The sequence below is a fragment of the Perognathus longimembris genome, chromosome 5 (genome assembly GCF_023159225.1).
Source record: "Perognathus longimembris pacificus isolate PPM17 chromosome 5, ASM2315922v1, whole genome shotgun sequence".
In the NCBI taxonomy this organism is placed as follows: domain Eukaryota; kingdom Metazoa; phylum Chordata; class Mammalia; order Rodentia; family Heteromyidae; genus Perognathus; species Perognathus longimembris.
This window is the reverse complement of record NC_063165.1, coordinates 1,483,441-1,505,288: the sequence shown is the minus strand read 5'-3', so window position 1 is coordinate 1,505,288 and position 21,848 is coordinate 1,483,441. Positions and strand designations below refer to the sequence as shown.

At 56.3% G+C, this 21,848-nt stretch overlaps 3 protein-coding genes across 5 annotated transcripts; all 3 read left to right on the top strand.

The window, feature by feature from the left end:
- The first annotated feature begins 509 nt into the window (after nt 1-509).
- On the top strand, nt 510-1,503 carry LOC125351393 (keratin-associated protein 10-3-like). 3 transcript variants are annotated; one of them, XM_048346101.1, is made up of 2 exons: nt 510-1,112; nt 1,218-1,503. In XM_048346101.1, exons 1-2 carry the CDS (start codon nt 778-780, stop codon nt 1,501-1,503), a joined length of 621 nt encoding a protein of 206 aa, XP_048202058.1. In that variant the 5' UTR covers nt 510-777. The 3 variants fall into 3 exon arrangements, with proteins under 3 accessions (XP_048202058.1, XP_048202056.1, XP_048202057.1); XM_048346099.1 differs by having other exon boundaries at nt 510-1,172; XM_048346100.1 differs by having other exon boundaries at nt 510-1,253; nt 1,341-1,503.
- Nucleotides 1,504-9,249: 7,746 nt separating this feature from the next.
- On the top strand, nt 9,250-9,970 carry LOC125351578 (keratin-associated protein 10-8-like). The gene has a single exon (XM_048346434.1). It carries the CDS (start codon nt 9,305-9,307, stop codon nt 9,968-9,970), a length of 666 nt encoding a protein of 221 aa, XP_048202391.1. The 5' UTR covers nt 9,250-9,304.
- Nucleotides 9,971-17,417: 7,447 nt separating this feature from the next.
- LOC125351396 (keratin-associated protein 10-3-like) lies at nt 17,418-18,101 on the top strand. Its single transcript, XM_048346106.1, has one exon. The coding sequence runs from the start codon at nt 17,418-17,420 to the stop codon at nt 18,099-18,101; it is 684 nt and encodes a 227-aa protein (XP_048202063.1).
- Nucleotides 18,102-21,848: the final 3,747 nt, after the last annotated feature.

Below are 21,848 nucleotides of genomic sequence, written 5' to 3'. Positions count from 1 at the left end.
GCGGGGCGGGGCAGCACAGGCTGAGCAAGCAAGGAGAGGGAGTCAGCACTCTAGCCCACCACACGTGGGCCCGCCGCATGTGGGTCATGGGTGAGAAGCAAAGGCACTGCGGGCAGGCACAGGGCCGTGGCCGGGTGACCCAGGAGTTGTCCAGTGACGGACGGGAGCTGTGGACAGACACAGGACAGAGGCCCTGCATGGCAGAGGGGAGACAAGAGCCCCGTAGTCCCACTCGGACCCGCCATCCCGGGATGAGGGAGGTGCTGCCACCCCAAACCCCCCGACGGCTCTGCCACCTGCACTGAAACCCAGGACTCCCATGCTGGGCAGACAGGGACTCACTTCTAGAAACCTCCACCCTGAGAGCCCGAGGCCCAGCGCCCTCCCCCCAGGCGCAGGTGGGCACAGGCTGGTGTTAGCTACAGGCCGTGAGATGAGGAAAAGGCAGCAATGCCAGTATGCACCCTGGGGGCCCCTCTGCCTCCCGGGCCTGCCCATGAGGGGTGAGGGGTGAGGATGAGTCATGAGCCCCGGCACTTGCTTTCCCCCTTTTCCGGAAAAGCAGCTTCTCAGAGCTAAACAAGGAGCTGGCGCTAATGAGCTCTTGGCTGCCAAACAAGGAAGGGACAGCCACGAGGCGCCACCAGGAGACACCCCACACTGGGATATAAAAGGCAGAGTGCCTGACACCTTACACACACACACACACACACACACACACACACACACACACACACACACACCGCCTCCTCCCAGTCCAGCCCAGCCCAGCCCGCCATGGCCGCCTCCACCATGTCCGTCTGCTCCGACGCCTACACCAACGCCTCCTGGCAGGTGGACGACTGCCCAGAGAGCTGCTGCGAGCCCTGCTGCGCCCCTGCCTGCTGCCAGCCCTGTGGCTGTGCCCCCACCCCCGGCCTGACCCTCCTCTGCTCCCCGGCCAGCTGTGTGTGCAGCCCCTGCTGCCAGTCCGTCTGCACCAGCTGCTGCACGCCCTGCTGCTGCCCACAGTCTAGCTGCCAGCCCTGTGGCTGCACCGGCTCACCCTGCCAGCAGGCCTGCTGTGAGCCCATGTGCTGTAAGCCCGTGTGCTGTAAGCCCGTGTGCTGCACGCCCGTGTGCTGCACACCCGTGTGCTGTGAGCCCATGTGTTGTAAACCCATGTGCTGCACGCCTGTGTGCTGCAGGCCCATGTGCTGCACGCCCGTGTGCTGCAGGCCGGTGTGCTGCACGCCCGTGTGCTGCACGCCCGTGTGTGGTGGGGCTTCCTCTGGCTGCTGCCCACCGTCTAGCTGCCAGCCCTGTGGCTGCACCTGCTCGCCCTGCCAGCCGTCCTCCAGCGTGTCCCTGCTGTGCAGGCCGGCCTGTGGGGTGCCCGCCTCCTGCGGCTGTGCCCCCTGCTGCCAGCCCAGCTGCTGCCGCCCCGCAGCCTCCTGTGTCTCTCTGCTGTGCCGCCCTGCCTGCTCCCGCCCGGCCTGCTGTGGCCACACATCCTGCTGCTGACTGATCTCTAGAGGCCGTCGCGGCCTGGGTTCCCCACGCCTCTGGTCATGCCTTGATAGTGTCAGGATGCCTCCCCAGGCCTGCACAGGGATGCAGGCACCTCACCCATGATCTAAGCACGTACCGACTGTCTCCAGTCGACAAGCAGGCTCTGCTCTAGGTCCGGAGAGCAGTGTCCACAGGCCAAGCCTGACCCTAGGCGGGCGCCGTCCATGTACATAAACACACAGCTGTCCCACTGACGGGTTCCTTGCCTATGTGGGGAAAGAGCTGCTACTTGCAGCTCCTTGGGCCTGGCTTCTCTCTGTGGTTTGGAGCCTCTTCCTCCCCCTTCTTCTTGATTGTGTGGGTTGTCAGACCATACAATAAAATCTTTTTCTGAAGCATCTACCTAGTTGGTGTCTGTGTTTGCATGGAAGCCCTGGCCTGGTGTGTACCTGCATCACACCAGCCCCTCCGAGGACACCCAGGAAGCCCGTGCCACCCTGGCCACGTGTGTGGAGGGTGACTGACCAGTGGCCCCACCCCAGGAGTGGCCCCTCACCCCACCCCCCCTGCTCCCCCAGGACGAGTCCCTGTGATCCACAGGGTGCCCTTGTGTCCCTCTTCCACGTGAAAGAATCCACAGCGTGCCCTCGAGTCCCTCTTCCACGTGAAAGAATCCACAGCGTGCCCTCGAGTCCCTCCTCCATGTAAAAGGGAATCCACAGGGTGCCCTTGTGTCCCTCTTCCACGTGAAAGAATCCACAGCATGCCCTCGAGTCCCTTTTTCACGTGAGAGGGAATCCACAGCGTGCCCTTGTTGGGGGCATCAGCTTGGCATTGAGGGGAGCGGTCCTGAGAGACCGCCCCCTTTCTTCCGCCCTGGGGCTGCGTGGCTGTTAGCCACTCCTACCCCCTTCCAGGTCCAGAACCGGAAGAGGCGGCTAAACCAGCCCCGCCTCCCGTCTGTAAGCACGTGTGCCACAATGGCGCCGGCCGAGCCCTGGGGGAGGAGGGGGACGGTCCTAGGGGACGTGACGTTAGCCTTGGAGGATGTCCTAGGATGCCGCCTCGGACGGACAGCTCATCAGCCAATCGCTGATACCTAGTTAGGCAATCCAAGTCCCTCCCCTTCCCGCCGTCATCACTGCTATAAATGTAATTGCCCTCCCCTTTATTAAACGGAAAGCTTGCCAGGCGGCTCCCCGAAATCGCCTGTGTGTCCTGAGTCCTGCTTTAAACTTAAGGGGGGCTCGCAGGCAGTTTTGCGGCTCTACCTCATCTTGGCTTTGCCACCCCGGGATACGCTTCCTGCTCCTCCTGCCGGCGGGAGAAATGAGCGGAGCTGAGTGTCCCGACATGCCCTTGAGTCCCTCTTCCACGTGACAGAATCCACAGTGTGCCTTTGAGTCCCTCTTCCACGTGACAGAATCCACGGCATGCCCTCGTGTCCCTCTTCCACGTGACAGAATCCACAGTGTGCCTTTGAGTCCCTCTTCCACGTGACAGAATCCACGGCATGCCCTCGTGTCCCTCTTCCCCATGAGGGGGAATCCACAGCGTGGACACACAGCGTGTGTGTCCTGAGTTCTGCTTTAAACTTAAGGGGGGCTCGGCAGGCGGTTTGGCGGCTCTACCTCATCTCGGCTTTGCCCTCCCCCCGCCCCCCGATACGCTTCCTGCTCCTCCTGCCGGGAGGAGAAGCGTGCGGAGCCGAGAGTCCCGACAATTGGTGTCCAAAAGTGGGACGAACGAACGCACGACAAGCGAACCTGGGGCTTAGAGGCTCCACCGCCTAGCCGAGCAATCTTTCACGGAGGCATGGGCATCCCCCCTGGGGCAAACCCACAATTAGTGGAGTGACCCGCTGATATATTGAGATTCATGCTCCAAAATACCGGATTGGACTTTTCAGACACTTTAAAACATGGCACTGGCCTTTGTAGCCTGGCCGCGTGGGAGGGGGATAGCCCTCCCGCTGCTCGGGAGGAGAGGGGCACAAAGCCTCATTCCAAGGGGCCCTTAGACCTGCCTTGGCCTCATCCCCCGGATCCCGGTGGGGGAAGAGCGGGCCGCGGAGCCGAGAGCGGCGGGCGCCATCACGCAGGCCTCCATGTCTGAGCCTGGCACCCCTCCCCCCCCGGCGACGCCTGTGGCTCAGCGAGCGGGAACCCGATGTGACACGGCGGCGGCATCGACGGCGACCATAGAGGTGACTGAGGCGGTCGGTCCCCTAAGCCCGTGGTCGGCCTCTGGGCGGCCGAGTTGCAGCTGAGTCGCGGCCGAGCGTAGCCCCCACGGCCCTGCCCTCTGTGACCTTGCTCGTATTACCCCCCCCATGGAGAAAGCAATGGTCCCGGCGGCGGCTGAGGGAGAAGGGAGCCGCCTGGTGGCGGCGGTGAGCGGGAGCCTGACCTGACGCCTGGCCTGGCGGGGACGGGCGGCAAGGCCCCTGTGTGTCCGCGCACGCCGTTCTTCTGGGTTTGCCCTTGCGCCTGCTCCCTCCCCCCTGCTTCTGAGGCCTGCTCATTTGCTGGCCTACCTAACACGATACTGGCTGATCTGCTTTGAAAGAAAAAAAACAGGGGTTTTAGATTTTTGTTATTGGGGCTCGATAAAATTTGGGAATTCGCTTAAATTCGGAGCTTTTGTTAAACAAAGGAAAGAGAGATGTCTCGCTGTGAGCCCGAATCTGAAAATTTTTCCTTCCTAGGAAAGGTTTTGGTTTGTTTCTTTTAACTGATCACGTGGTTCTAAAATTATGGGCAAAATAATATCATTTTGCCACTGGAATTCCAAAAAACTTACATGGCCAATCAAAAAACAATTTTAAGAGTGCTCAAAGCTTGTGCACAACCGTGTCTATATGTGTGTCTGTCTGTCTGTTTGTGGGTAAGATATGTAATTCCTTGGTATAGATTAAGATTTTGCTCTTCCATTTTTCTCTCCTGTGCTCTCATAAACTCTTAAGATCGAGGAATCAGAATCGTTTTATACAAATGTGACTATTAACCTAAATTTTCCTGACCCAAAATTAACGTTTTACTTCACAGAATACAGGTTAAAAATGTGTGCTAGCTGTGTGGATTTTGTGACTAGGAAAATCCTTTTACCCTGCTTGAACCAGAAGGGCCTCAGCCTACAAAAGCCAGAGGATACTCAGAATAAGCAACCAGTGAATACTGGGAGATTCAAATAACCAGTCTGTGTAAAATTTTGCAGGCATCTCAGCAGGGGGTGACGATCTATCCAGTGGATTCCAAGAGAAGCCTCCACAGCCTTGCCCAGATCTCTCCTGCCTGACTCCATCCCACGTGGCTAATAAAGCCTGCTAATCCAGGATGGAGGACACAGCCACTGCTAAAGCTGAGACTTTTACATTATCCTGAACTTTTTCCCTCTCGATTGTCATTTATTTGTGCTTTCTTTCACCTGCCAGTAAGATCAAATGGTGTGATTTAAATTGATGGCACATAGATCTCATTCAGTCTGCTGTTCTCTGAGTGTTATGACAGAACTCTGACAAGTAGTTGCTGGTCAACTCTCAACAAATTACAGATGGGACTCTGTTCCTATTGTTCTCCTTGTTGCTTTAATTGGATATAAAAAGGGCTTTTATGGCTAAAACTCCTCAGATCACAGTTCAAAGCCAGCCCGGGCAGAAAATCTCTCCAAAACTCCATCTCCCAATTAACCAGCAAAGAGCCAGACTGGAAGCTTGGCTCAAGAGAACTAGAGAAATGCTAAAAGCGGCACCGTGGCTCAAGTGGTAGAGCACTAGCCTTGAGCAGAAGTACTCAGGGACAGTGCTCAGGCCCTGAATTCAAACCCTGTAAATGCCAATGGGAACATGCCATCCCAACAACAAGCACCTAGACCCCTGGGACTCAGCCAGTCCAGGGAACAAGGATCATGGAGAGGAATAAGAGGAGAATGATGTCACATCCTAAACAGAATTGCCTTGTCTTGCCCTTTCAAAACTAATCAGAGCCAGGAGATCAAGAGGAATAGCTGTACCTACCCAATGCCCATACCTGTCCATTTTTCCTTTTCCTGCCAGTTGTATATATGTATATATATTTATTTTAGCCTCTGACTGGCTACTCCAAACCGGACCACTATCCCTAAACACTTCCTTCAGCTATCCCTCCTTCCTTGTAATTGGCCACAATTGGGTTTATGTTCTGAATGGAACTTTTCTGGCGTATGCCCAGGGTATGTTCTCCTATGTCATTCATGTTAACTGGTCCTGTGAACTTGTTGGCCTTTTGCCTGACCTTTTTAAAAGTCTCTTTTAACAGGATAACATCCCTCACTGAGGTCACCACCTGGGAACTTGCAGTTCAAGGCCATCATCTTTCTACACTGCTGTGCCCAGTGCAGATCTGGACCCTGGATTCCCCCAGCCCTAGGGACTTCCTAATATGCCTAAGCTACAGAAGGTAGCCAGAGGAGACCATGACACCCTTTGGCCCTGATAACCATTCTCGTGGTAATGATGAGGACTTTTGCCAACCAAACTGGATGGTACCAGGCCACATGACAAATCGGGGGCCCCTGACTACTTTGCCCCCTTTCAGCAGGAAGTAGTTCCAGAAGAAATGACCTCTGCCCATACTCCCAGCCTGGTGCCTTCCTCTATTATTAATTAAAGCAAAAAGGATGGAACAGCCCCCATGACCAGTTAAGGACAGCTATGCTTACATTAAATATCTTAAATTTACACACACACACACACACACACACACACACACACACACACACACACAAATTTAAATCTCCCCAAAACAGCACGGGAAGGGGTTATATATGTCTTCCCGATTGGGAAACTAAGCCTACAGCACTCGCTCTGGAGAAATGTCTTCTTTTTGTTCTCTCTAGGAAAACAAGGACCGTGGTGGATTCCTCCCTGTTCTTCCATGGAAATAAAGGAAGCCTGCCTGCTTGCATCAACGGCAGATGACACCGGAGATAGCCAGATTCCTTTCCCTGTTTGCTCCCTGGGCTCTGCCTTGGCGTCTTTCTGGCCCAATGTTTTGCGGTGGCAATATTGCCAACAGCTTTGCACAAGAACTGAAAAGGAATATTGTTTTCCCTTTTGCTCTCCCCCTGCTGCTAAACTTAGGGGGTTCCCGCTGGAGGGAAATAGGAGCTGAGGGTTTTGACATCTTGCTTCAATGTTTTTGTTAAAATGTTTACAAAATAGGCACAAGGGTTTAGTACCTTGCCTCAATGTTCATGATAAAAATGTTTACAAGATAGGTGTAAGGGTTTGCACCTTGCTTCAATGTTTATGATAAAGTATTTACTAACCACATGTGTTAACAGAGCCTTGGCTGCTGTGGACCACCAGAGTCGCCAAAGCTTGAACCTGTTTCTACCTCGCCGCCAGAGAAGGGGAGTGATGTCTGCATTGTCTTGAGTGGCACAGAAACGGGATAAGAACTCCAATTTCTCCAGACTGAGCCAAATGGGTGGCCCCTTCATTTACCCCCCCCCTTGTGGGAGAGGCCCCACATATATCTTATGTCAACATTTGCCTCATTCCTACACATGCCTTATGTATACAGCGCCTCCTGCTATTTTAAAAAACAGAATGGGGAGATGTTGGGGATCAGCTTGGCATCGGCTTGGCAGGTCCTGAGAGACCGCCCCTTTCTCCCGCCCTGAGGCTGTGTGGCTGTTATCCACTCCTACCTTTTCCCTGGGTCCGGAACCAGAAAGGGGGCCCAAACCAGCCCTGCCTCCCGTCTGGCTGGGAGCACATGGATATCATAGTGGCGCTGAACGGAGCCCAAGGAGGCGGTTCTGTGGGCTGTGATCTCCACCTCTGGAAGAAGTTCCATGACATCACTGTGATGGACAGCTCATCAGCCTATCGCTAGTATCCAGTTAGTCCCTCCTCTTCCTGCCACCATTACTGTCATATAAACCCCTCCCCTGAGTAAAACCAGTGGATTTCCCAGATGTTTTCCCCAAGACAGCCCGCATGTCCTGCCTCCTTATTCTTAGTGAGTAGGGGGCGGGCGTCTCGTGGCCACACATGCCAAGGCTTGCACATAGCCCTCACTCCAGCTTTGCTGTCTGTGGGATGGGCGGCTTACACTCGAGGGTGAAAGGGGACTACACAGGAGGTAACAAGGCCCGACAAAAAGTCACATGGCTTTGATCCGATTCACAGAAGAGACTAGCCACACATTTAAATAAATAAAATGCTCAAAACACTTGAACAAATACAGGAACAGAGACAGTCAGCCAGCCAGCCAGACAGCCATCTGGATGTTAGTTATTCTTGTATGCATCTATGTGTTCCATTTTGGGTGCATCACAAAGGAGTTAACGCAGCCTCCAAAAGTACATATGGATTTCCATAGCAGAATTACTGCTTTTAGCCGAAACCCAGGAGGGATGGAAATGGTGTCACTAAGGATGAATGAGATGCCACAGGATTTTCTGTAACAGGTCACGCACAGGATGGATGGAGGGTGGATGGGGAGATGGACGGCTTGATAGAACAAGGAAATACATATACATAAATAACAGGATATAGGGGAAAAGGAGTCACTGGCACTTGCAGCCACGTGGATGTACCCCACGGAAATTCTGTGGTGCAAAGGGGCCACAGCCAAGGGCCATGTGGAACAGGCTGAACTCATGACTAGGGAGAAAAAGTAGATCAGCACCTCCACCTTGGTAAGGAAGGGTGAGCTCAGAAATGCCACAAAAGCCACCAGCAAGAGCCCGGAGACGTCCACACCCACACGAGAGTATCAGGAGGAAGAACATCACCAGCACACACGTTTACCCCCTGCTGAACTGCTGACCACGTGTAAGGCAGAAAAATCTCCTTTTCACTCATGCTGCCCCTCAAAATATATTTTCTGTGACCCATGCCCATGTTGTGCTCCACCAAAATAAGGATATTCATGCAGAAAGAACAACACGAGGGATCTAAAATGCATGCGTGTGCCACAGGAGAGGGAGGGAGACAAACCCAAAGGCCACAGTTCAGGAAGGTCAGGTGTGGCGGTGCACCGCTATCATCCCAGCTCCGGGAGGCTGAGGCAGGGGCCAGCGGGATCTGTACTGGGCTCCAACTGTGGTGGAGGGGATCCCAGGACCAGCCCTGCGGGGAGCAGGAAGGGAGGGAGGCAGCAGAGCCTGCGGAAGAGCAGGGGAGATGTTTACAAACACTGAGCGAGCCACGGGGAGCTTGGGATGAGCAGGCCTCAACACAACATACACAGGACAGTAAGAAAACAAACAGAAGGGGAGAAAACACAAGCCAACCCCACAGGAACAGGTGAAGAATGAAACGGGCTTCCTGCGCAGACTTGGCTGTCAACAATGTGAGAAGATGCAATGACAACAACGTGACTGCGACCCCAGGGGCAGGAGCTGGCTTCTGGGGGGCGGGGGGAAATCCTGGGAAAGACTCCGGGTTCCCCTGACCAGGTGCCAGGACAGCTGGGGTCCCCTGCCGGAGCCTGCATCCCCGAAGGAAAAGCTGAGCCACGGAGACGGGAGGCAGAGCTGCTCCCCTCCCAGCCCAGCAGCTCGGCCTCCACCCTGCACAGGTGCCGCCCAGCTGCAGCACCGCCCAGCCAGCCACACCTGGAAACCGGCTCAGAATCCACCTGCCAGACCAGCACTGGCGGGGCAGACGGTGTGAGCAACCAGGAACCGGAAGACAGCGGGATTCCTGCCAGGAAAACACCAGGCAGGGTATAAAACCTGGGAGCCCAGAGCATCCCACATACACTCACACTCACTCACACTCACACACACACATACACACCAGGCCCCGTCACGTCACGGCATGGCTGACCCCTGCTGCTCAAGGACATGTGTCATTGCTGTGTCGGCCCTGTCCGTCAGCTCCAGCCACTGCGGTAGCCGGGCCTGCTCCCCAAGTGCCTGCACCAGCTCCTCCTGGAAGAGGGACGATTGCCAGGAGGCCTACTGTGAGCCCTGCTGTGCCCCTGGCAGCTGCCAGCCCCGTGGCTGCGCCCCCGCCCCCGGCCTGACCCTCCTCTGCTCCCCGGCCAGCTGTGTGTGCAGCCCCTGCTGCCAGTCCATCTGCACCAGCTGCTGCACGCCCTGCTGCTGCGCACAGTCTAGCTGCCAGCCCTGTGGCTGCACCGGCTCGCCCTGCCAGCAGGCCTGCTGTGTGCCTGTGTGCTGCATGCTGGTGTGCTGTGAGCCCGTGTGCTGCAGGCCCGTGTGCTGCACGCCCGTGTGCGGTGGGGCTTCCTCCGGCTGCTGCCAGCCCTGCGGCTGCACCTGCCCGCCCTGCCCACCGTCCTCCAGCGTGTCCCTGCTGTGTAGGCCCGTGTGCAGGCCGGCCTGCGGGGTGCCCACCTCCTGCGGCTGCGCCCCCTGCTGCCAGCCCAGCTGCTGCCGCCCCGCGGCCTCCTGTGTCTCCCTGCTGTGCCGCCCCGCCTGCTCCCACCCAGCCTGCTGCCCCCACACAACCTGCTGCTGACGGGCACAGCGGGCCATGATCACAGATCCTGGCTGCGCCCTCTCAGAGACTTTCACCCTGCTCCTGACTGGGCAGAGGCTGCCTCCTGCGGTTGGGGTGCCCTGTCCGCTGTGCTGACCGAGCTGGCCCTCCTTGCTCGGATGAGGCATGCTGCCCCCTGAGTCACCACCCCCACTCTGTCCACCCTCTTGTCACATGACCTGATTTCCACCCCCCCACCCCTCCCCCGCAACTGCAATAAACTCATTCTCAGCCCGGTCTCTGTGCTGTGACACTGACAGCAAGGAGGGAGTGACCATTAGGGCTCCGGACCTCGCCAGACAGACCCGGGCTGCTGGGGCCGATTTCCCCAGGGCTCTGAGGTCCAGGCTACTCAGCGCCTCTTCCAGATGGGGGGGGGCTGCTCCCCCACAGCCGGTGGGTGGCAGTGGGCAGGCTGGGGGGGCGTCTTCACGAGGTCCTCTGCTCACTGTAGCCTTGCCCTTCATGTGGCTTGGCAGGGGCCACGGGACCTCAGGGCTGTCCCCGTTGTGCTGTTAGGGCCCCAGCATGCCAGCCATGGGGCTGCCCGGTCACCCCGCTGTCACCTTCGCTTGCAGCAAGCGAGTGTGCACCCTGTGTACACCTCACGCTCGGCACGCCAGAGGCTGGCCTTGAACAGCAGCGTGACTTGATGTAGAAGCACCTCAGAGCCTGGCCACGCTCCCCTCTGGGCCCACAGAGTCAGGGGCCTTGCGGCTCTGCTGCAGCCCATGGTGGCCAAGAACACGAGCCATTGTGGAGGAGCCACCGCGGGAGGGGGGTGGGGGAGGGAGGAAGGGGGGCTCCCCCGTGGCCCCGGTGTAAATGTACTCCACACTGCAAGGGAAATCAGCACCGAGGGTGCCTCTGATAGCCCGCCCCTCTGCCGGACAACACAAGCTCCACGCGGGACAGAGGTGGCACCGTGACACTTCTCAAAGTCCGGGGTTTGGAATCACAGGTGACAAAGATAATGAGGTAGAAATGCCTGGTAGTTCAAAAGAATCGTGTTTGTTTTGTTTTTAAAGAAAGCTCAGGGAACTCCAAGAGAATACAGACAGGTATGTTGGGAAGAGAGCAGGGGACATGAATGAAAATAGCAATAAAGAGATAGATTAAAAAATAATCAACTAGAAATATTAGAAATGAAGAGGTCTGAAAATCAGATCTTAAGGGTCTGAATAACAAACTAGATAAAACAAAGTAAAGAATATCAGGGCTTGGGCTGGGATGGAGCTCAGAGGCAAAGCACTTGCCTACCAAGTGCAACGTCCTGGATTCAATCCCCAGTACAAAAAAAAAAAAAAAAAAAAAAGGACTATCAGGGCTTAAAGACAAGTCTTTGTAATATCACATCCAGACAGAAACAAATTAAAACGAAGAAAGAATGGCAGCATCCAAGAGTTTGGGGACCGCATTAAAAGATTAAACATCTCTCCAGGGGAAGTGGCTCACACCTATAATCCCAGCTACGCAGGAGGCTCCAGGGCAGCCTGAGCACAAGGTTAGCCAGGCTTCCATCTCCACCAATGGACAGCTGGACACGGGGTGTGCTGCGATCGCAGCTAAGTGGGGGACAAACGTGGGGGCCTCAGAACCCAGGTTGTGTCAGGCCAAGGAGCAGGACCCGGTTTGAAAAATGACGACACACACAAAGGACTCAAGCGTGACTCCAGTGGCAGAGTGCCTGCCTGGCAAGCATGAGGCTGTGAGTTCAAACCCCAGCACTGCCAAGAAGGAAAAATCACTGGCATGCCTACAGGAAAAGAAGAGAGGTTCAAAGGCATAGAAAACATGCCACACACCGTGCCTGATGGTGTCCTGACCCTGGGGAGACAGGACACGAAGGCTGGCCATGGCCCTGGCTGACCACAGCCCAGGCCAGCCACAGCCCAGGATGACCACAGAACAGGCCAGCTACAGCCCAGGCCAGCCACAGCCCAGGCCGACCACAGCCCAGGCCGACCACAGCCCAGGCTGACCACAGCCCAGGCCGACCACAGCCCAGGCCAGCCACAGCCCAGGCCAGGCCAGCCACAGCCACAGCCCAGGCCGACCACAGCCCAGGCTGACTACAGCCCAGGCTAGCCACAGCCCAGGCCAGGCCAGCCACAGCCACAGCCCAGGCCAGCCACAGCCCAGGCCGACCACAGCCCAGGCCGGCCACAGCCCAGGCCAGCCACAGCCCAGGCCGACCACAGCCCAGGCCAACTACAGCCCAGGCCAACCACAGCCCAGGCTGACCACAGCCACAGCCCAGGCTGACCACAGCCACAGCCCAGGCCGACCACAGCCCAGACCGACTACAGCCCAGGCTGACCACAGCCCAGGCCAGCCACAGGCCAGGCCAGCCACAGGCCAGGCCAGCCACAGCCCAGGCCGACCACAGCCCAGGCTGACCACAGCCACAGCCCAGGCCAGCCACAGCCCAGGCCGACCACAGCCCAGGCCGACCACAGCCCAGGCCAGGCCAGCCACAGCCACAGCTCAGGCCGACCACAGCCCAGGCCGGCAACAGCCCAGGCCAGGCCAGCCACAGCCACAGCTCAGGCCGACCACAGCCCAGGCTGACCACAGCCACAGCCCAGGCCAGCCACAGCCCAGGCCAGCCACAGCCCAGGCCGACCACAGCCCAGGCTGACCACAGCACAGGCCAGCCACAGCCCAGGCTGACCACAGCCCAGGCTGACCACAGCCACAGCCCAGGCCAGCCACAGCCCAGGCCAGCCACAGCCCAGGCCGACCACAGCCCAGGCCGACCACAGCACAGGCCGACTACAGCCCAGGCCAGCCACAGCCCAGGCTGACCACAGCCCAGGCCAGCCACAGCCCAGGCCAGGCCGACCACAGCCCCGGCTGACCACAGCACAGGCCAGCCACAGCCCAGGCTGACCACAGCCACAGCCCAGGCTGACCACAGCCACAGCCCAGGCCAGCCACAGCCCAGGCCAGCCACAGCCACAGCCCAGGCCAGCCACAGCCCAGGCCGACCACAGCCCAGGCCAGCCACAGCCCAGGCTGACCACAGCCCAGGCTGACCACAGCCACAGCCCAGGCCAGCCACAGCCCAGGCCAGCCACAGCCCAGGCCGACCACAGCCCAGGCCGACCACAGCACAGGCCGACTACAGCCCAGGCCAGCCACAGCCCAGGCTGACCACAGCCCAGGCCAGCCACAGCCCAGGCCAGGCCGACCACAGCCCAGGCTGACCACAGCACAGGCCAGCCACAGCCCAGGCTGACCACAGCCACAGCCCAGGCTGACCACAGCCACAGCCCAGGCCAGCCACAGCCCAGGCCAGCCACAGCCACAGCCCAGGCCAGCCACAGCCCAGGCCGACCACAGCCCAGGCCAGCCACAGCCCAGGCTGACCACAGCCCAGGCTGACCACAGCCACAGCCCAGGCCAGCCACAGCCCAGGCTGACCACAGCCCAGGCCAGCCACAGCCCAGGCTGACCACAGCCTCGAACAGAAGTGCTCAGGACCCAAGTTCAAAACCCGTAAATGTGGATGGGAGCATGCCATCCCATCAACAAGCACTGGAACTCCTGGGACTTAGCCAGTCAATGAGACGGGAATGTGGAGTGGAGTGAGAAGAGAATGGTGTCATATCCTAAACAGTGCTGTCTTGTCTCACCCTTTCAAAATGGATCAGAGCCGGGAAATCGAGTGAAATAATAACTGTCCATTTTCCTTTTTTTTCTGCCAGTTGTATATATGTATATACATATATTTATTTTTTGCCTCTGACTGTCTCGTCAAACCGGTTTTCTATCACTAAACACATTCCTCCTTACCTGTTCATTTTACAATTGGGTTTATGCTCCAAATGGAACTTTTCTGGCTTATGCCCAGGATATATTTTATGTCATTCATGCCAACCAGCTCTGAGAACTTGTCAATACTTTGCCTGACCTTTTCAAAAGTCTCTTTTAACAGAATAAAATCTCTTGCTGAGATCACCACCTAGGAACTTGCCGTTTATAGCCGTCACCCTAACACAGACCTGAACCCTGGAGGCCCCAGCCCTGGAAACTTCTGGGTATGCCCAAGGTGCAGGAGTTAGCCAGAGGAGACCATGGCACCCTCTGGCCCTAGTGAGCATTCTCGTGGTAATGATGGGAACTTTTGCCAGCCACACTGGACGGTGCCAGGGGCTGACCAGGGGCCCTTGATTACGTCGCCCCCTTTCAGCAGGAAGTAGCTACAGAAAAAAAGACTTTCACCCATATCCCCAGCCCAGCCTGGTGACCACCGGTGTCACAATTTTAAAAAACAAAAGGGGGGGTAGCCCCCAGGATTAATTAAGGATAGTTATGCTTATATTAAATATCTTTTAAAAAATTTAAATCATCCCAAATCAGTGTGGGATGGAGCCTTGCATATGGTTTTCCAGATTGGAAAACTAAACCCAGAGCACCTGCTCTGGAGAAATGTCTTGTTGCTTTCTCTCCAGGAAAACAAGGACCATGTTGGACTTCTTCTGCTCTTCCATGGGAATATGGAAAGCCTGACTGCATACAGCAGGAGGTTGGTAGGAGGCAACCAAGCTTCCTTTCCTTGTTTGCTTTCTAGATTCTTGAGCGTCTCATGGTGCAATGTTTTGCCATGGTGATACTGCCCACAGCGTCGCACAAAAACTAAAGAAATCTTACACCGTGTTTCTTCCTTTCCTCTCCCCCTGCTGCTAGACTTGGGGAGTCCCGTTGGAAAGGAAATCTGAGCTGAGGGTTCTGACACCTTATCTTGATATTTGTGATAATGTTTACAAAATAGGAGCTGAGGGTTTTGACACTCAACCCCAATGTTTCATGATAGAAATGTTTTGAAAAAAGTAAGCGCAAAGGTTTAGCTCCTGCGCTTCAATGTTTACGAAAGAAGGAATGTTTTACTAACCACATGTGCTTAAGTTACCAGCTACTGTGAACTAGCAGAGATGCCAGAGCTTCAGCCTGCTTCTACCTCACCGCCAAAAGAGGGATGATGTCTGCACTTGGCGCAGAAACCGGCTAAGGACTCCGACCTCTCTGGACAGAGCCAAACGGATGGCCACTTTACCTACCCCTTCCCTTTGTGGAAGAGGCCATATATATATATATATATATATATATATATATATATATATATATATATATATATATATATATATATGTCAGCATTTGCCTTATGCCTACATATGTGCTATATGTTTACAGCATCCCCTGCTAATTTAAAAAGCAAAACAAGAGCAGATGTTAGGGATTCATGCTGCCCTTTCCCCTGCCCTGGGGCAGTGTGGGAGGGAGCCCCTCCCACCTTCCGGCCTCAACTGGAAGAGAAGCAAGCGGTCCCTGCCTCTCGGCTCAGCCGCATGTTTAATGGCAGAGGCTTGGCCCTTGGGGGATTGTAATCTCCGCCCATAGAGGACGTTCGTGACATCACCATGACGGACATGGTCTTTAGCCTATAACTGACCCTTTGGCCAGTCCCCCTCCTTTCCCGCCATTACCGTTATATAAACCCTCCCCCAATTAAATCCTGAGATGTATGGACCATCGAATTGTCTCCCTGATGCCTCTCTCTCCGCCGCTATTTCTGACATGTGAGGGGACGGCGGGGGGGGGGGGGGAAGGGGGGTGTAGGCAACCTTTCCTCAGTTTAGCGTAATCCATAAGAACACGCTTTGTTCCTTCTGCCGGCGGGAGGAATAAAAGCCGAGTGTTCTTTCATAGTTTGGGATCAGGCATTCCCCCGGGAAATAGGGGGAAAGGGGGTCCAGAGCCCCCCAACAGACTTGACGGTGATTACTTAGCTAGGACACAAAAGATAAAACAGTAGGCAAGTCAGACTTCAGCCAAATCCAATATGTTTTGTGCACCAGAAAACAAATCAAGAAATGAGACGATAATCCACAGAATGTGAGAAAACCCAGAGATCTAACATGCAGAAAGCATGAAGAATCTTGGCTGGGCGTCGGTCTCCCATCTGCAGCCCTTGCTACCTGAGAGACCGCGGTCATGGTGTGGGACCCGGCTGAGCAAACAGAAGTCCACGAGACCCTGTGTAAGCAGCGGCAGGCGGGGGACGGAGCAGACGCCCCCCCCCCGCAGCTGTGTGGCGGCCCCTCAACTGCCGGACACAGAATCACACACAATGCCACCCAAAGGAAGAGGGAAGAATTGTGCCAACAAAACCGTGCACCAACGCTCACAGCACACAAGTTACGCTCACCACAGAGAAGCACAGGCGCCCCGCAGTGGATTCATGGATCCCCAGGGGGCCAGCTGTCCACGTGGAGGGATCATTCTCAGAAAGGAAGAAGCTCCCACCCACAGTACCACACTGGGTGCACTTGAAAGCATGTTGGGTGACAGACAGCAGACAAATGAGGCCCCCCGTCTCCCAAGGGCCCCGAGCCAGCTGCCTGTGTACTGCCCTCCCTGGCGCGGCTGGCCTCGGAATGGACCCCGCAGTCAGCTGTGCACGTAGGCCCTGTGGGTCCCGCTCGGGTCATGGCAGGCATTCTGGCCGGGGGGCTGTGAGCGGGGTTCTGACCCTCGCCCTCTGCTGCCCCCAGGTAGGGCCTCTGGCCAGAGCACCTTCTCGCCTGCACCCCCACAAGCCGAGAGGACGCTGCAGCAGGGCTCCTGCTCATCCCCCTTCAGGCCACGCTGGGAAGGTCATGGCGTCGAGGGCACGTGTGTGATGCCCATTTTGGTCCAGGGCCTCTGCCCAGCGGACCACAGGTGTCCTCTGGCATCTCCGGGTGTCCACACCCCCTCCACCAGGCTGTGCCCCCCCCAACCCTGGCCGCCTCTCCTGGGCAGGGGATGTGGACGCCAGTGAACGCTGGTTGGGAGAGGAAGTGCAGACTCAGTGCCTCCATGAGTCTGGGTGTGGCACTAACCAGCCCGCTCCCTGGGGGCCAGGCCAGGGTGGGCGCTGGCATCCTCCCCAGGGAGAGGCCTAGGCCAGTGCCCTCACCAGCGCTGGGCCCTGGTCACCCACAGCCCCAGGAGGGCCCGTCCTTCAGATACTGTGGTGTAGACAGGCAGCTCTGCCCATCTGACCACCCAGAGGCCCCGGCCCACAGGCTCGGGACAGAGTGCGTCCCAGGCCAGGAGCCCAGCCAGACACCCTGGTGATGTACTGGTGGAGGGTGTGGCCAGCCATGGCCACCTGTCCCCAAGTGCCCCCTGATGTCCTGCAGAGCCACACATAGGTCTGCAGTCCTCAGCAACAAGGAAGTTTATGAGCTGTGCCCTAATGAAGGTCCTCGTGCGCCAACAGCAACACGGAAACGGAAGGGCGCGGTGGGCTCTGGACAGGGAAACACACTGCAGGTGAATAAAAGCCCAGGAGTGTGGGCACCCCACATTCACCCCACATTCACACCCAACTCACCCCCTCACCTCCTCCTCCCAGCCCAGCCCAGCCCAGCCCGCCATGGCCGCCTCCACCATGTCCGTCTGCTCCGACGCCTGCACCAATGCCTCCTGGCAGGTGGACGACTGCCCAGAGAGCTGCTGCGAGCCCTGCTGCACCCCTGCCTGCTGCCAGCCTTGTGGCTGCGCCCCCGCCCCCAGCCTGACCCTCCTCTGCTCCCCGGCCAGCTGTGTGTGCAGCCCCTGCTGCCAGTCAGTCTGCACCAGCTGCTGCACACCCTGCTGCTGCCCGCAGTCTAGCTGCCAGCCCTGTGGCTGCACCGGCTCGCCCTGCCAACAGACCTGCTGTGAGCCCATGTGCTGTAAGCCCGTGTGCTGCACACCCGTGTGCTGCACACCCATGTGCTGCATGCCCGTGTGCTGTACGCCCGTGTGCGGTGGGGCTTCCTCCAGCTGCTGCCAGTCCGTCTGCACCAGCTGCTGCACACCCTGCTGCTGCCCGCCGTCTAGCTACCAGCCCTGCATCTGTGCCTGCTCGCCCTGCCAGCCATCCTCCAGCGTGTCCCTGCTGTGCAGGCCCGTGTGCAGGCCGGCTTGCGGGGTGCCCGCCTCCTGTGGTTGCGCCTCCTGCTGCCAGCCCAGCTGCTGCCGCCCCGCAGCCTCCTGTGTCTCCCTGCTGTGCCGCCCTGCCTGTTCTCGCCCGGCCTGCAGCAGCAGCTCCTCCGGCCAGCAGTGCAGCTGCTGAGCACCCAAGTCTCCCCTCAGCCCTGTCCTCACCACAGGGCTGCTCCACTGTCCACCCCTCTCACCTGCCAGTCACAGGGCACAGCACACTCTCCCTCAGGAGCCCCTGGCATTCCCTGGTGCAGCTAGCTTGGGATCCGGCTGCTCCCTAATCTCCTCCCCATGGAGTGGGCTCCCCACAGCCGCTCTCGCCACCCTGGAGTCACGACCACCCTGCACCCGCCAGCCCCGCTCCCCACTGGCACCCCCTCAGTCCTAATAAAGCTGCTGTCTCACCCCACCTTTGGTCCTGGCCTCAACTTGGTGCAAAGGGGGAGGGGGAGGTCTATGGGGGCACTGACAGCCCTTCCGGCCCTGCTCCCTGTGAGCCTGTGGGGTCCCAGCCCCCTCAGGGAAGATACCAGGGAGCCAAGGCCAGGATTTCATGGGGAAGCCAGGACATCCGCACTGCACTTGTCCTTCCCAGCCCAGACTCACACCCGGCCTGGCCTCGCTGCCCAGGCCTCCACAGTGCTTCCCCCCGGGCTGGGGCACCCCGGGCCTGGCCAGCACCGCAGAGTCCCTGGCTGACTGTCAGGGTCTGTGAAGACCCAGCCGTAGAGGATGGGTCTTTGCCAGGCCTAGAGACCATCGCCAGAATGGGTCATGGGACAGAGGAGGGCCATGGGACAGAACGGGGTCACAGGACGGGGGGGGGGTCGTGGGACAGAATGGGGTCACGGGACAGAGGGGGGTCACAGAACAGAATGGGGTCATGGTCACAGGACAGAGTGAGGTTGCAGGACAGAGTGGGGTCGCGGGACAGAATGGGGTCACAGGACAGAGTGGGGTCGCGGAACAGAGGGCAGTCACGGGACAGAATGGGGGTCACAGGATAGAGTGGAGTTGCGAGACAGAGTGGGGTCACGGGATGGGGGGTAGCAGAACGGGGGGGTTCACGGGACAAAGTGGGATCGCAGGACAGAGTGAGGGCATGCTCGACTCCCATCACAGGACAGAAACACAGCAATCCCTCTGGGAAATTAAAAACGTGACAGTAAATAAGTCAAGCAATGGACCAGGAGTGGCTGAAGATCGGAATGTGAACTGCAGAATAGTCAGGAAAATCTTCTGGAGGAAGGTCAAAGGGTAAGCGTAGAGAACCTAGAGGCAATGAACAGGCCCAGAGGAGCTGGAGCCCCCAGCCATCATCTTATTCTGAAATAACACAAGATTTCCTGAGAGGAGTCTTCACACCGAAAGCCTCAACGACCTCCCAACCACAGAAGATGAAATAAACACGCAGACTATAAGCAAAATACGATGGTTCTCGACCCTAGACCAAGAAGGAAAACACATACACACACACACTCTCTCTCACACACACACATGCACACACACACACACACACACACACACACACAGTTCGTTTTGCTTTTCACTTGTTTTGTGCTGGTACTGGGGTTTGAACTCAGAGCCTAGGCACTTTCCTTCATCTGGTGCTCTACCACTTGAGCCACAGCTCCACTTCTGGCTTTTGGGTGGTTAATTGGAGATGCGTCTTGAGGATTTTTCTGTCTGGGCTGGCTTTGAACAGTTTACTAGTATAATAGTCCTAAGTTACCAGTGACTGGTACAGGCAGGAGAGGAGAGGGGAGAGAGGACAGAGGAAAGAAGAGAGAGGGGAGATAGGAGGGGAGGAGAGAAGAAAGCAAAGAGAAAGGAGAGAGGGGAGAGGAGGGAAAGAAGGGAAATGAAGGGAGAGGAGGGAAGAGGGCAAAGAAGAGAGAAGAGAGGGGAGAGAAAAGAGAGAGGACAGAGGAAAGAAGAGAGGGGGGAGATCGGAGGGGAGAGGGAGAGAGACCCAGCGCACACAGCAGGTGTCTGCCCGGCTGTCTGCAGGAGGGACTGTTCCAAACCAGAGCGCTGTCCCCGGCCACGCTACCACAAGGTGGGAGGGGAAGCCTCATGGTTTTCAGGCATGCAAAAGCCACCTGGTGCTCTCTCCTCTCTCTTTCTTTTTTCCAGTTCAGATCCTCTGCCTTGTAATGGCCTATCTACTCAATCCAGGAGATAAGTGTCCCATGGGAAACCAAGAGTATTACACAAAAAGCTTGAAATCTGAGCATCCTGGTGCAAACCAGCCTGGGCAGGAAAGTCCATGAGACTCTTATCTCTAATTAACCACCAGCAAGCCGAAAGTAATAGAGCTGTAGCCATTAGAAAAACACCTCAAGTTCAAACCCATGACTGGAACTCATGTAAACAAACCTTTTGGCCCAGCTCCGCGCCCCGGCTCCGCGTCCCAGCTCCCACGCCCGGCTCCCGCACCCTGGCTCCCACATCCCGGCTCCTCGTCCCGGCTCCCGTGCCCCAGCTCCGCGTCCCAGCTCCGCATCCCGGGTCCCATGCCCGGGCTCCGCGCCCTGGCTCCCACATCCCAGCTCCTCGTCCCAGTTCCCGCGCTCTGGCTCTGCGTCCTGGCTCCCGCGTCCCGGCTCCTGCGCCCCGGCTCCACGCCCCAGCTCCCGCGTCCCAGGCTCGGTGCCCCGGCTCTGCATCCCGGGCAGCTGCACCTGCAGGTCATTTGAGGAGCCCAACTGGTCATCTGAGGAGGTCTCCCCGGAACCCAACCCCAGACCTCTGTATTTAGAGACCCAGGACCATCTATGGCGTGTCCAGGGTGCACGTGGAGCTCATGGGATAATATTATCATTACCAGTATGGCCTAGATTTCTGGTGTCTGCAATACCCTGGGATCATTTCAGCCGATTCCCAGCCTGGAGGAGGAATGATGGACCAGGCAGTTCAGATTTTCGAGGCTGCCGCCAAGAGCAGCAAGTTCGAATGTAACAAATGAGGAAATTCTTTCACCTAGAAGTGGGACAGACCTTCATGTTCATCAGAGAACACACAGGAGAGAAACCTTATGAATACAACAAATGTGAACAGACCTTGGCATGTATAATAGAATTCACACAGGTGAGAAAGCTTGTAAAATAGAAAGTCTTTCAAGCAAAATTTACACTTTAACAGGCCTAAGAGAATTCACACAGGTGAAAAATGTTAGGAATGTAATAGATGTGGAATGTCTTTCACCTGGAAGAAAACTCAGCTTGCATTGGAGAACCCAAACAGGATAAAAAGCCTTGTGAATGTAAATCCATTTTTTTAAAAAAGAATTCTTAAAATAGGCACAGATTGTGTGGTGAGCAGTAACCAGAGTAGAGAGAGCTAACAAAGAATATTGTTCATAAAGTTAACTTGCACATATGAAAATACAACTATGTTATTAATATGGAGAAGATAACATGACATCCTACATAATTTCATAGAAAAGTCCATTCTGTGCATATTAGGTAACATAATGAATTCTACTGAATAATCAACAAAAATATTGTCTCTAAAGTAAACATAATTGTTTGCCTACTGAAAAAATAGTCAATATGCTTAATGAAATTAACAGCAAGATAAACTTAGAAATCAGACTACTCAGTAAATTTTTAATTTGTCATTGAAATCAGTTATTTTAGAATATGTCTCATTCAAAAGTGTTACATTTGATTTTAGATAATCAATCTCTTGTTTAATGTGTACTTAAAATAAAGGTAATCTTAATGGCAAAAAAAAGAAATGATAAAATAATGGCATTCACAGGGAAATGGTCAGATCTTGAATGAATAATATTGAGCGAGACAAGCCTAGAGCACAGAGGACAAAGGCACATGGTCTCCCTGATATGTGGTTGTTGGAGGGGGAGGAGAGAACA

Coding starts and splice junctions, on each gene's coding strand:
- LOC125351393 (XM_048346099.1), top strand. CDS start 778: ATGGCCGCCTCCACCATGTCCGTCTGCTCCGACGCCTACACCAACGCC. Junction 1,173..1,217: donor TGTAAACCCATGTGCTGCAC/GCCTGTGTGCTG, acceptor CGTGTGCTGCAG/GCCGGTGTGCTGCACGCCCG.
- LOC125351396 (XM_048346106.1), top strand. CDS start 17,418: ATGGCCGCCTCCACCATGTCCGTCTGCTCCGACGCCTGCACCAATGCC.
- LOC125351578 (XM_048346434.1), top strand. CDS start 9,305: ATGGCTGACCCCTGCTGCTCAAGGACATGTGTCATTGCTGTGTCGGCC.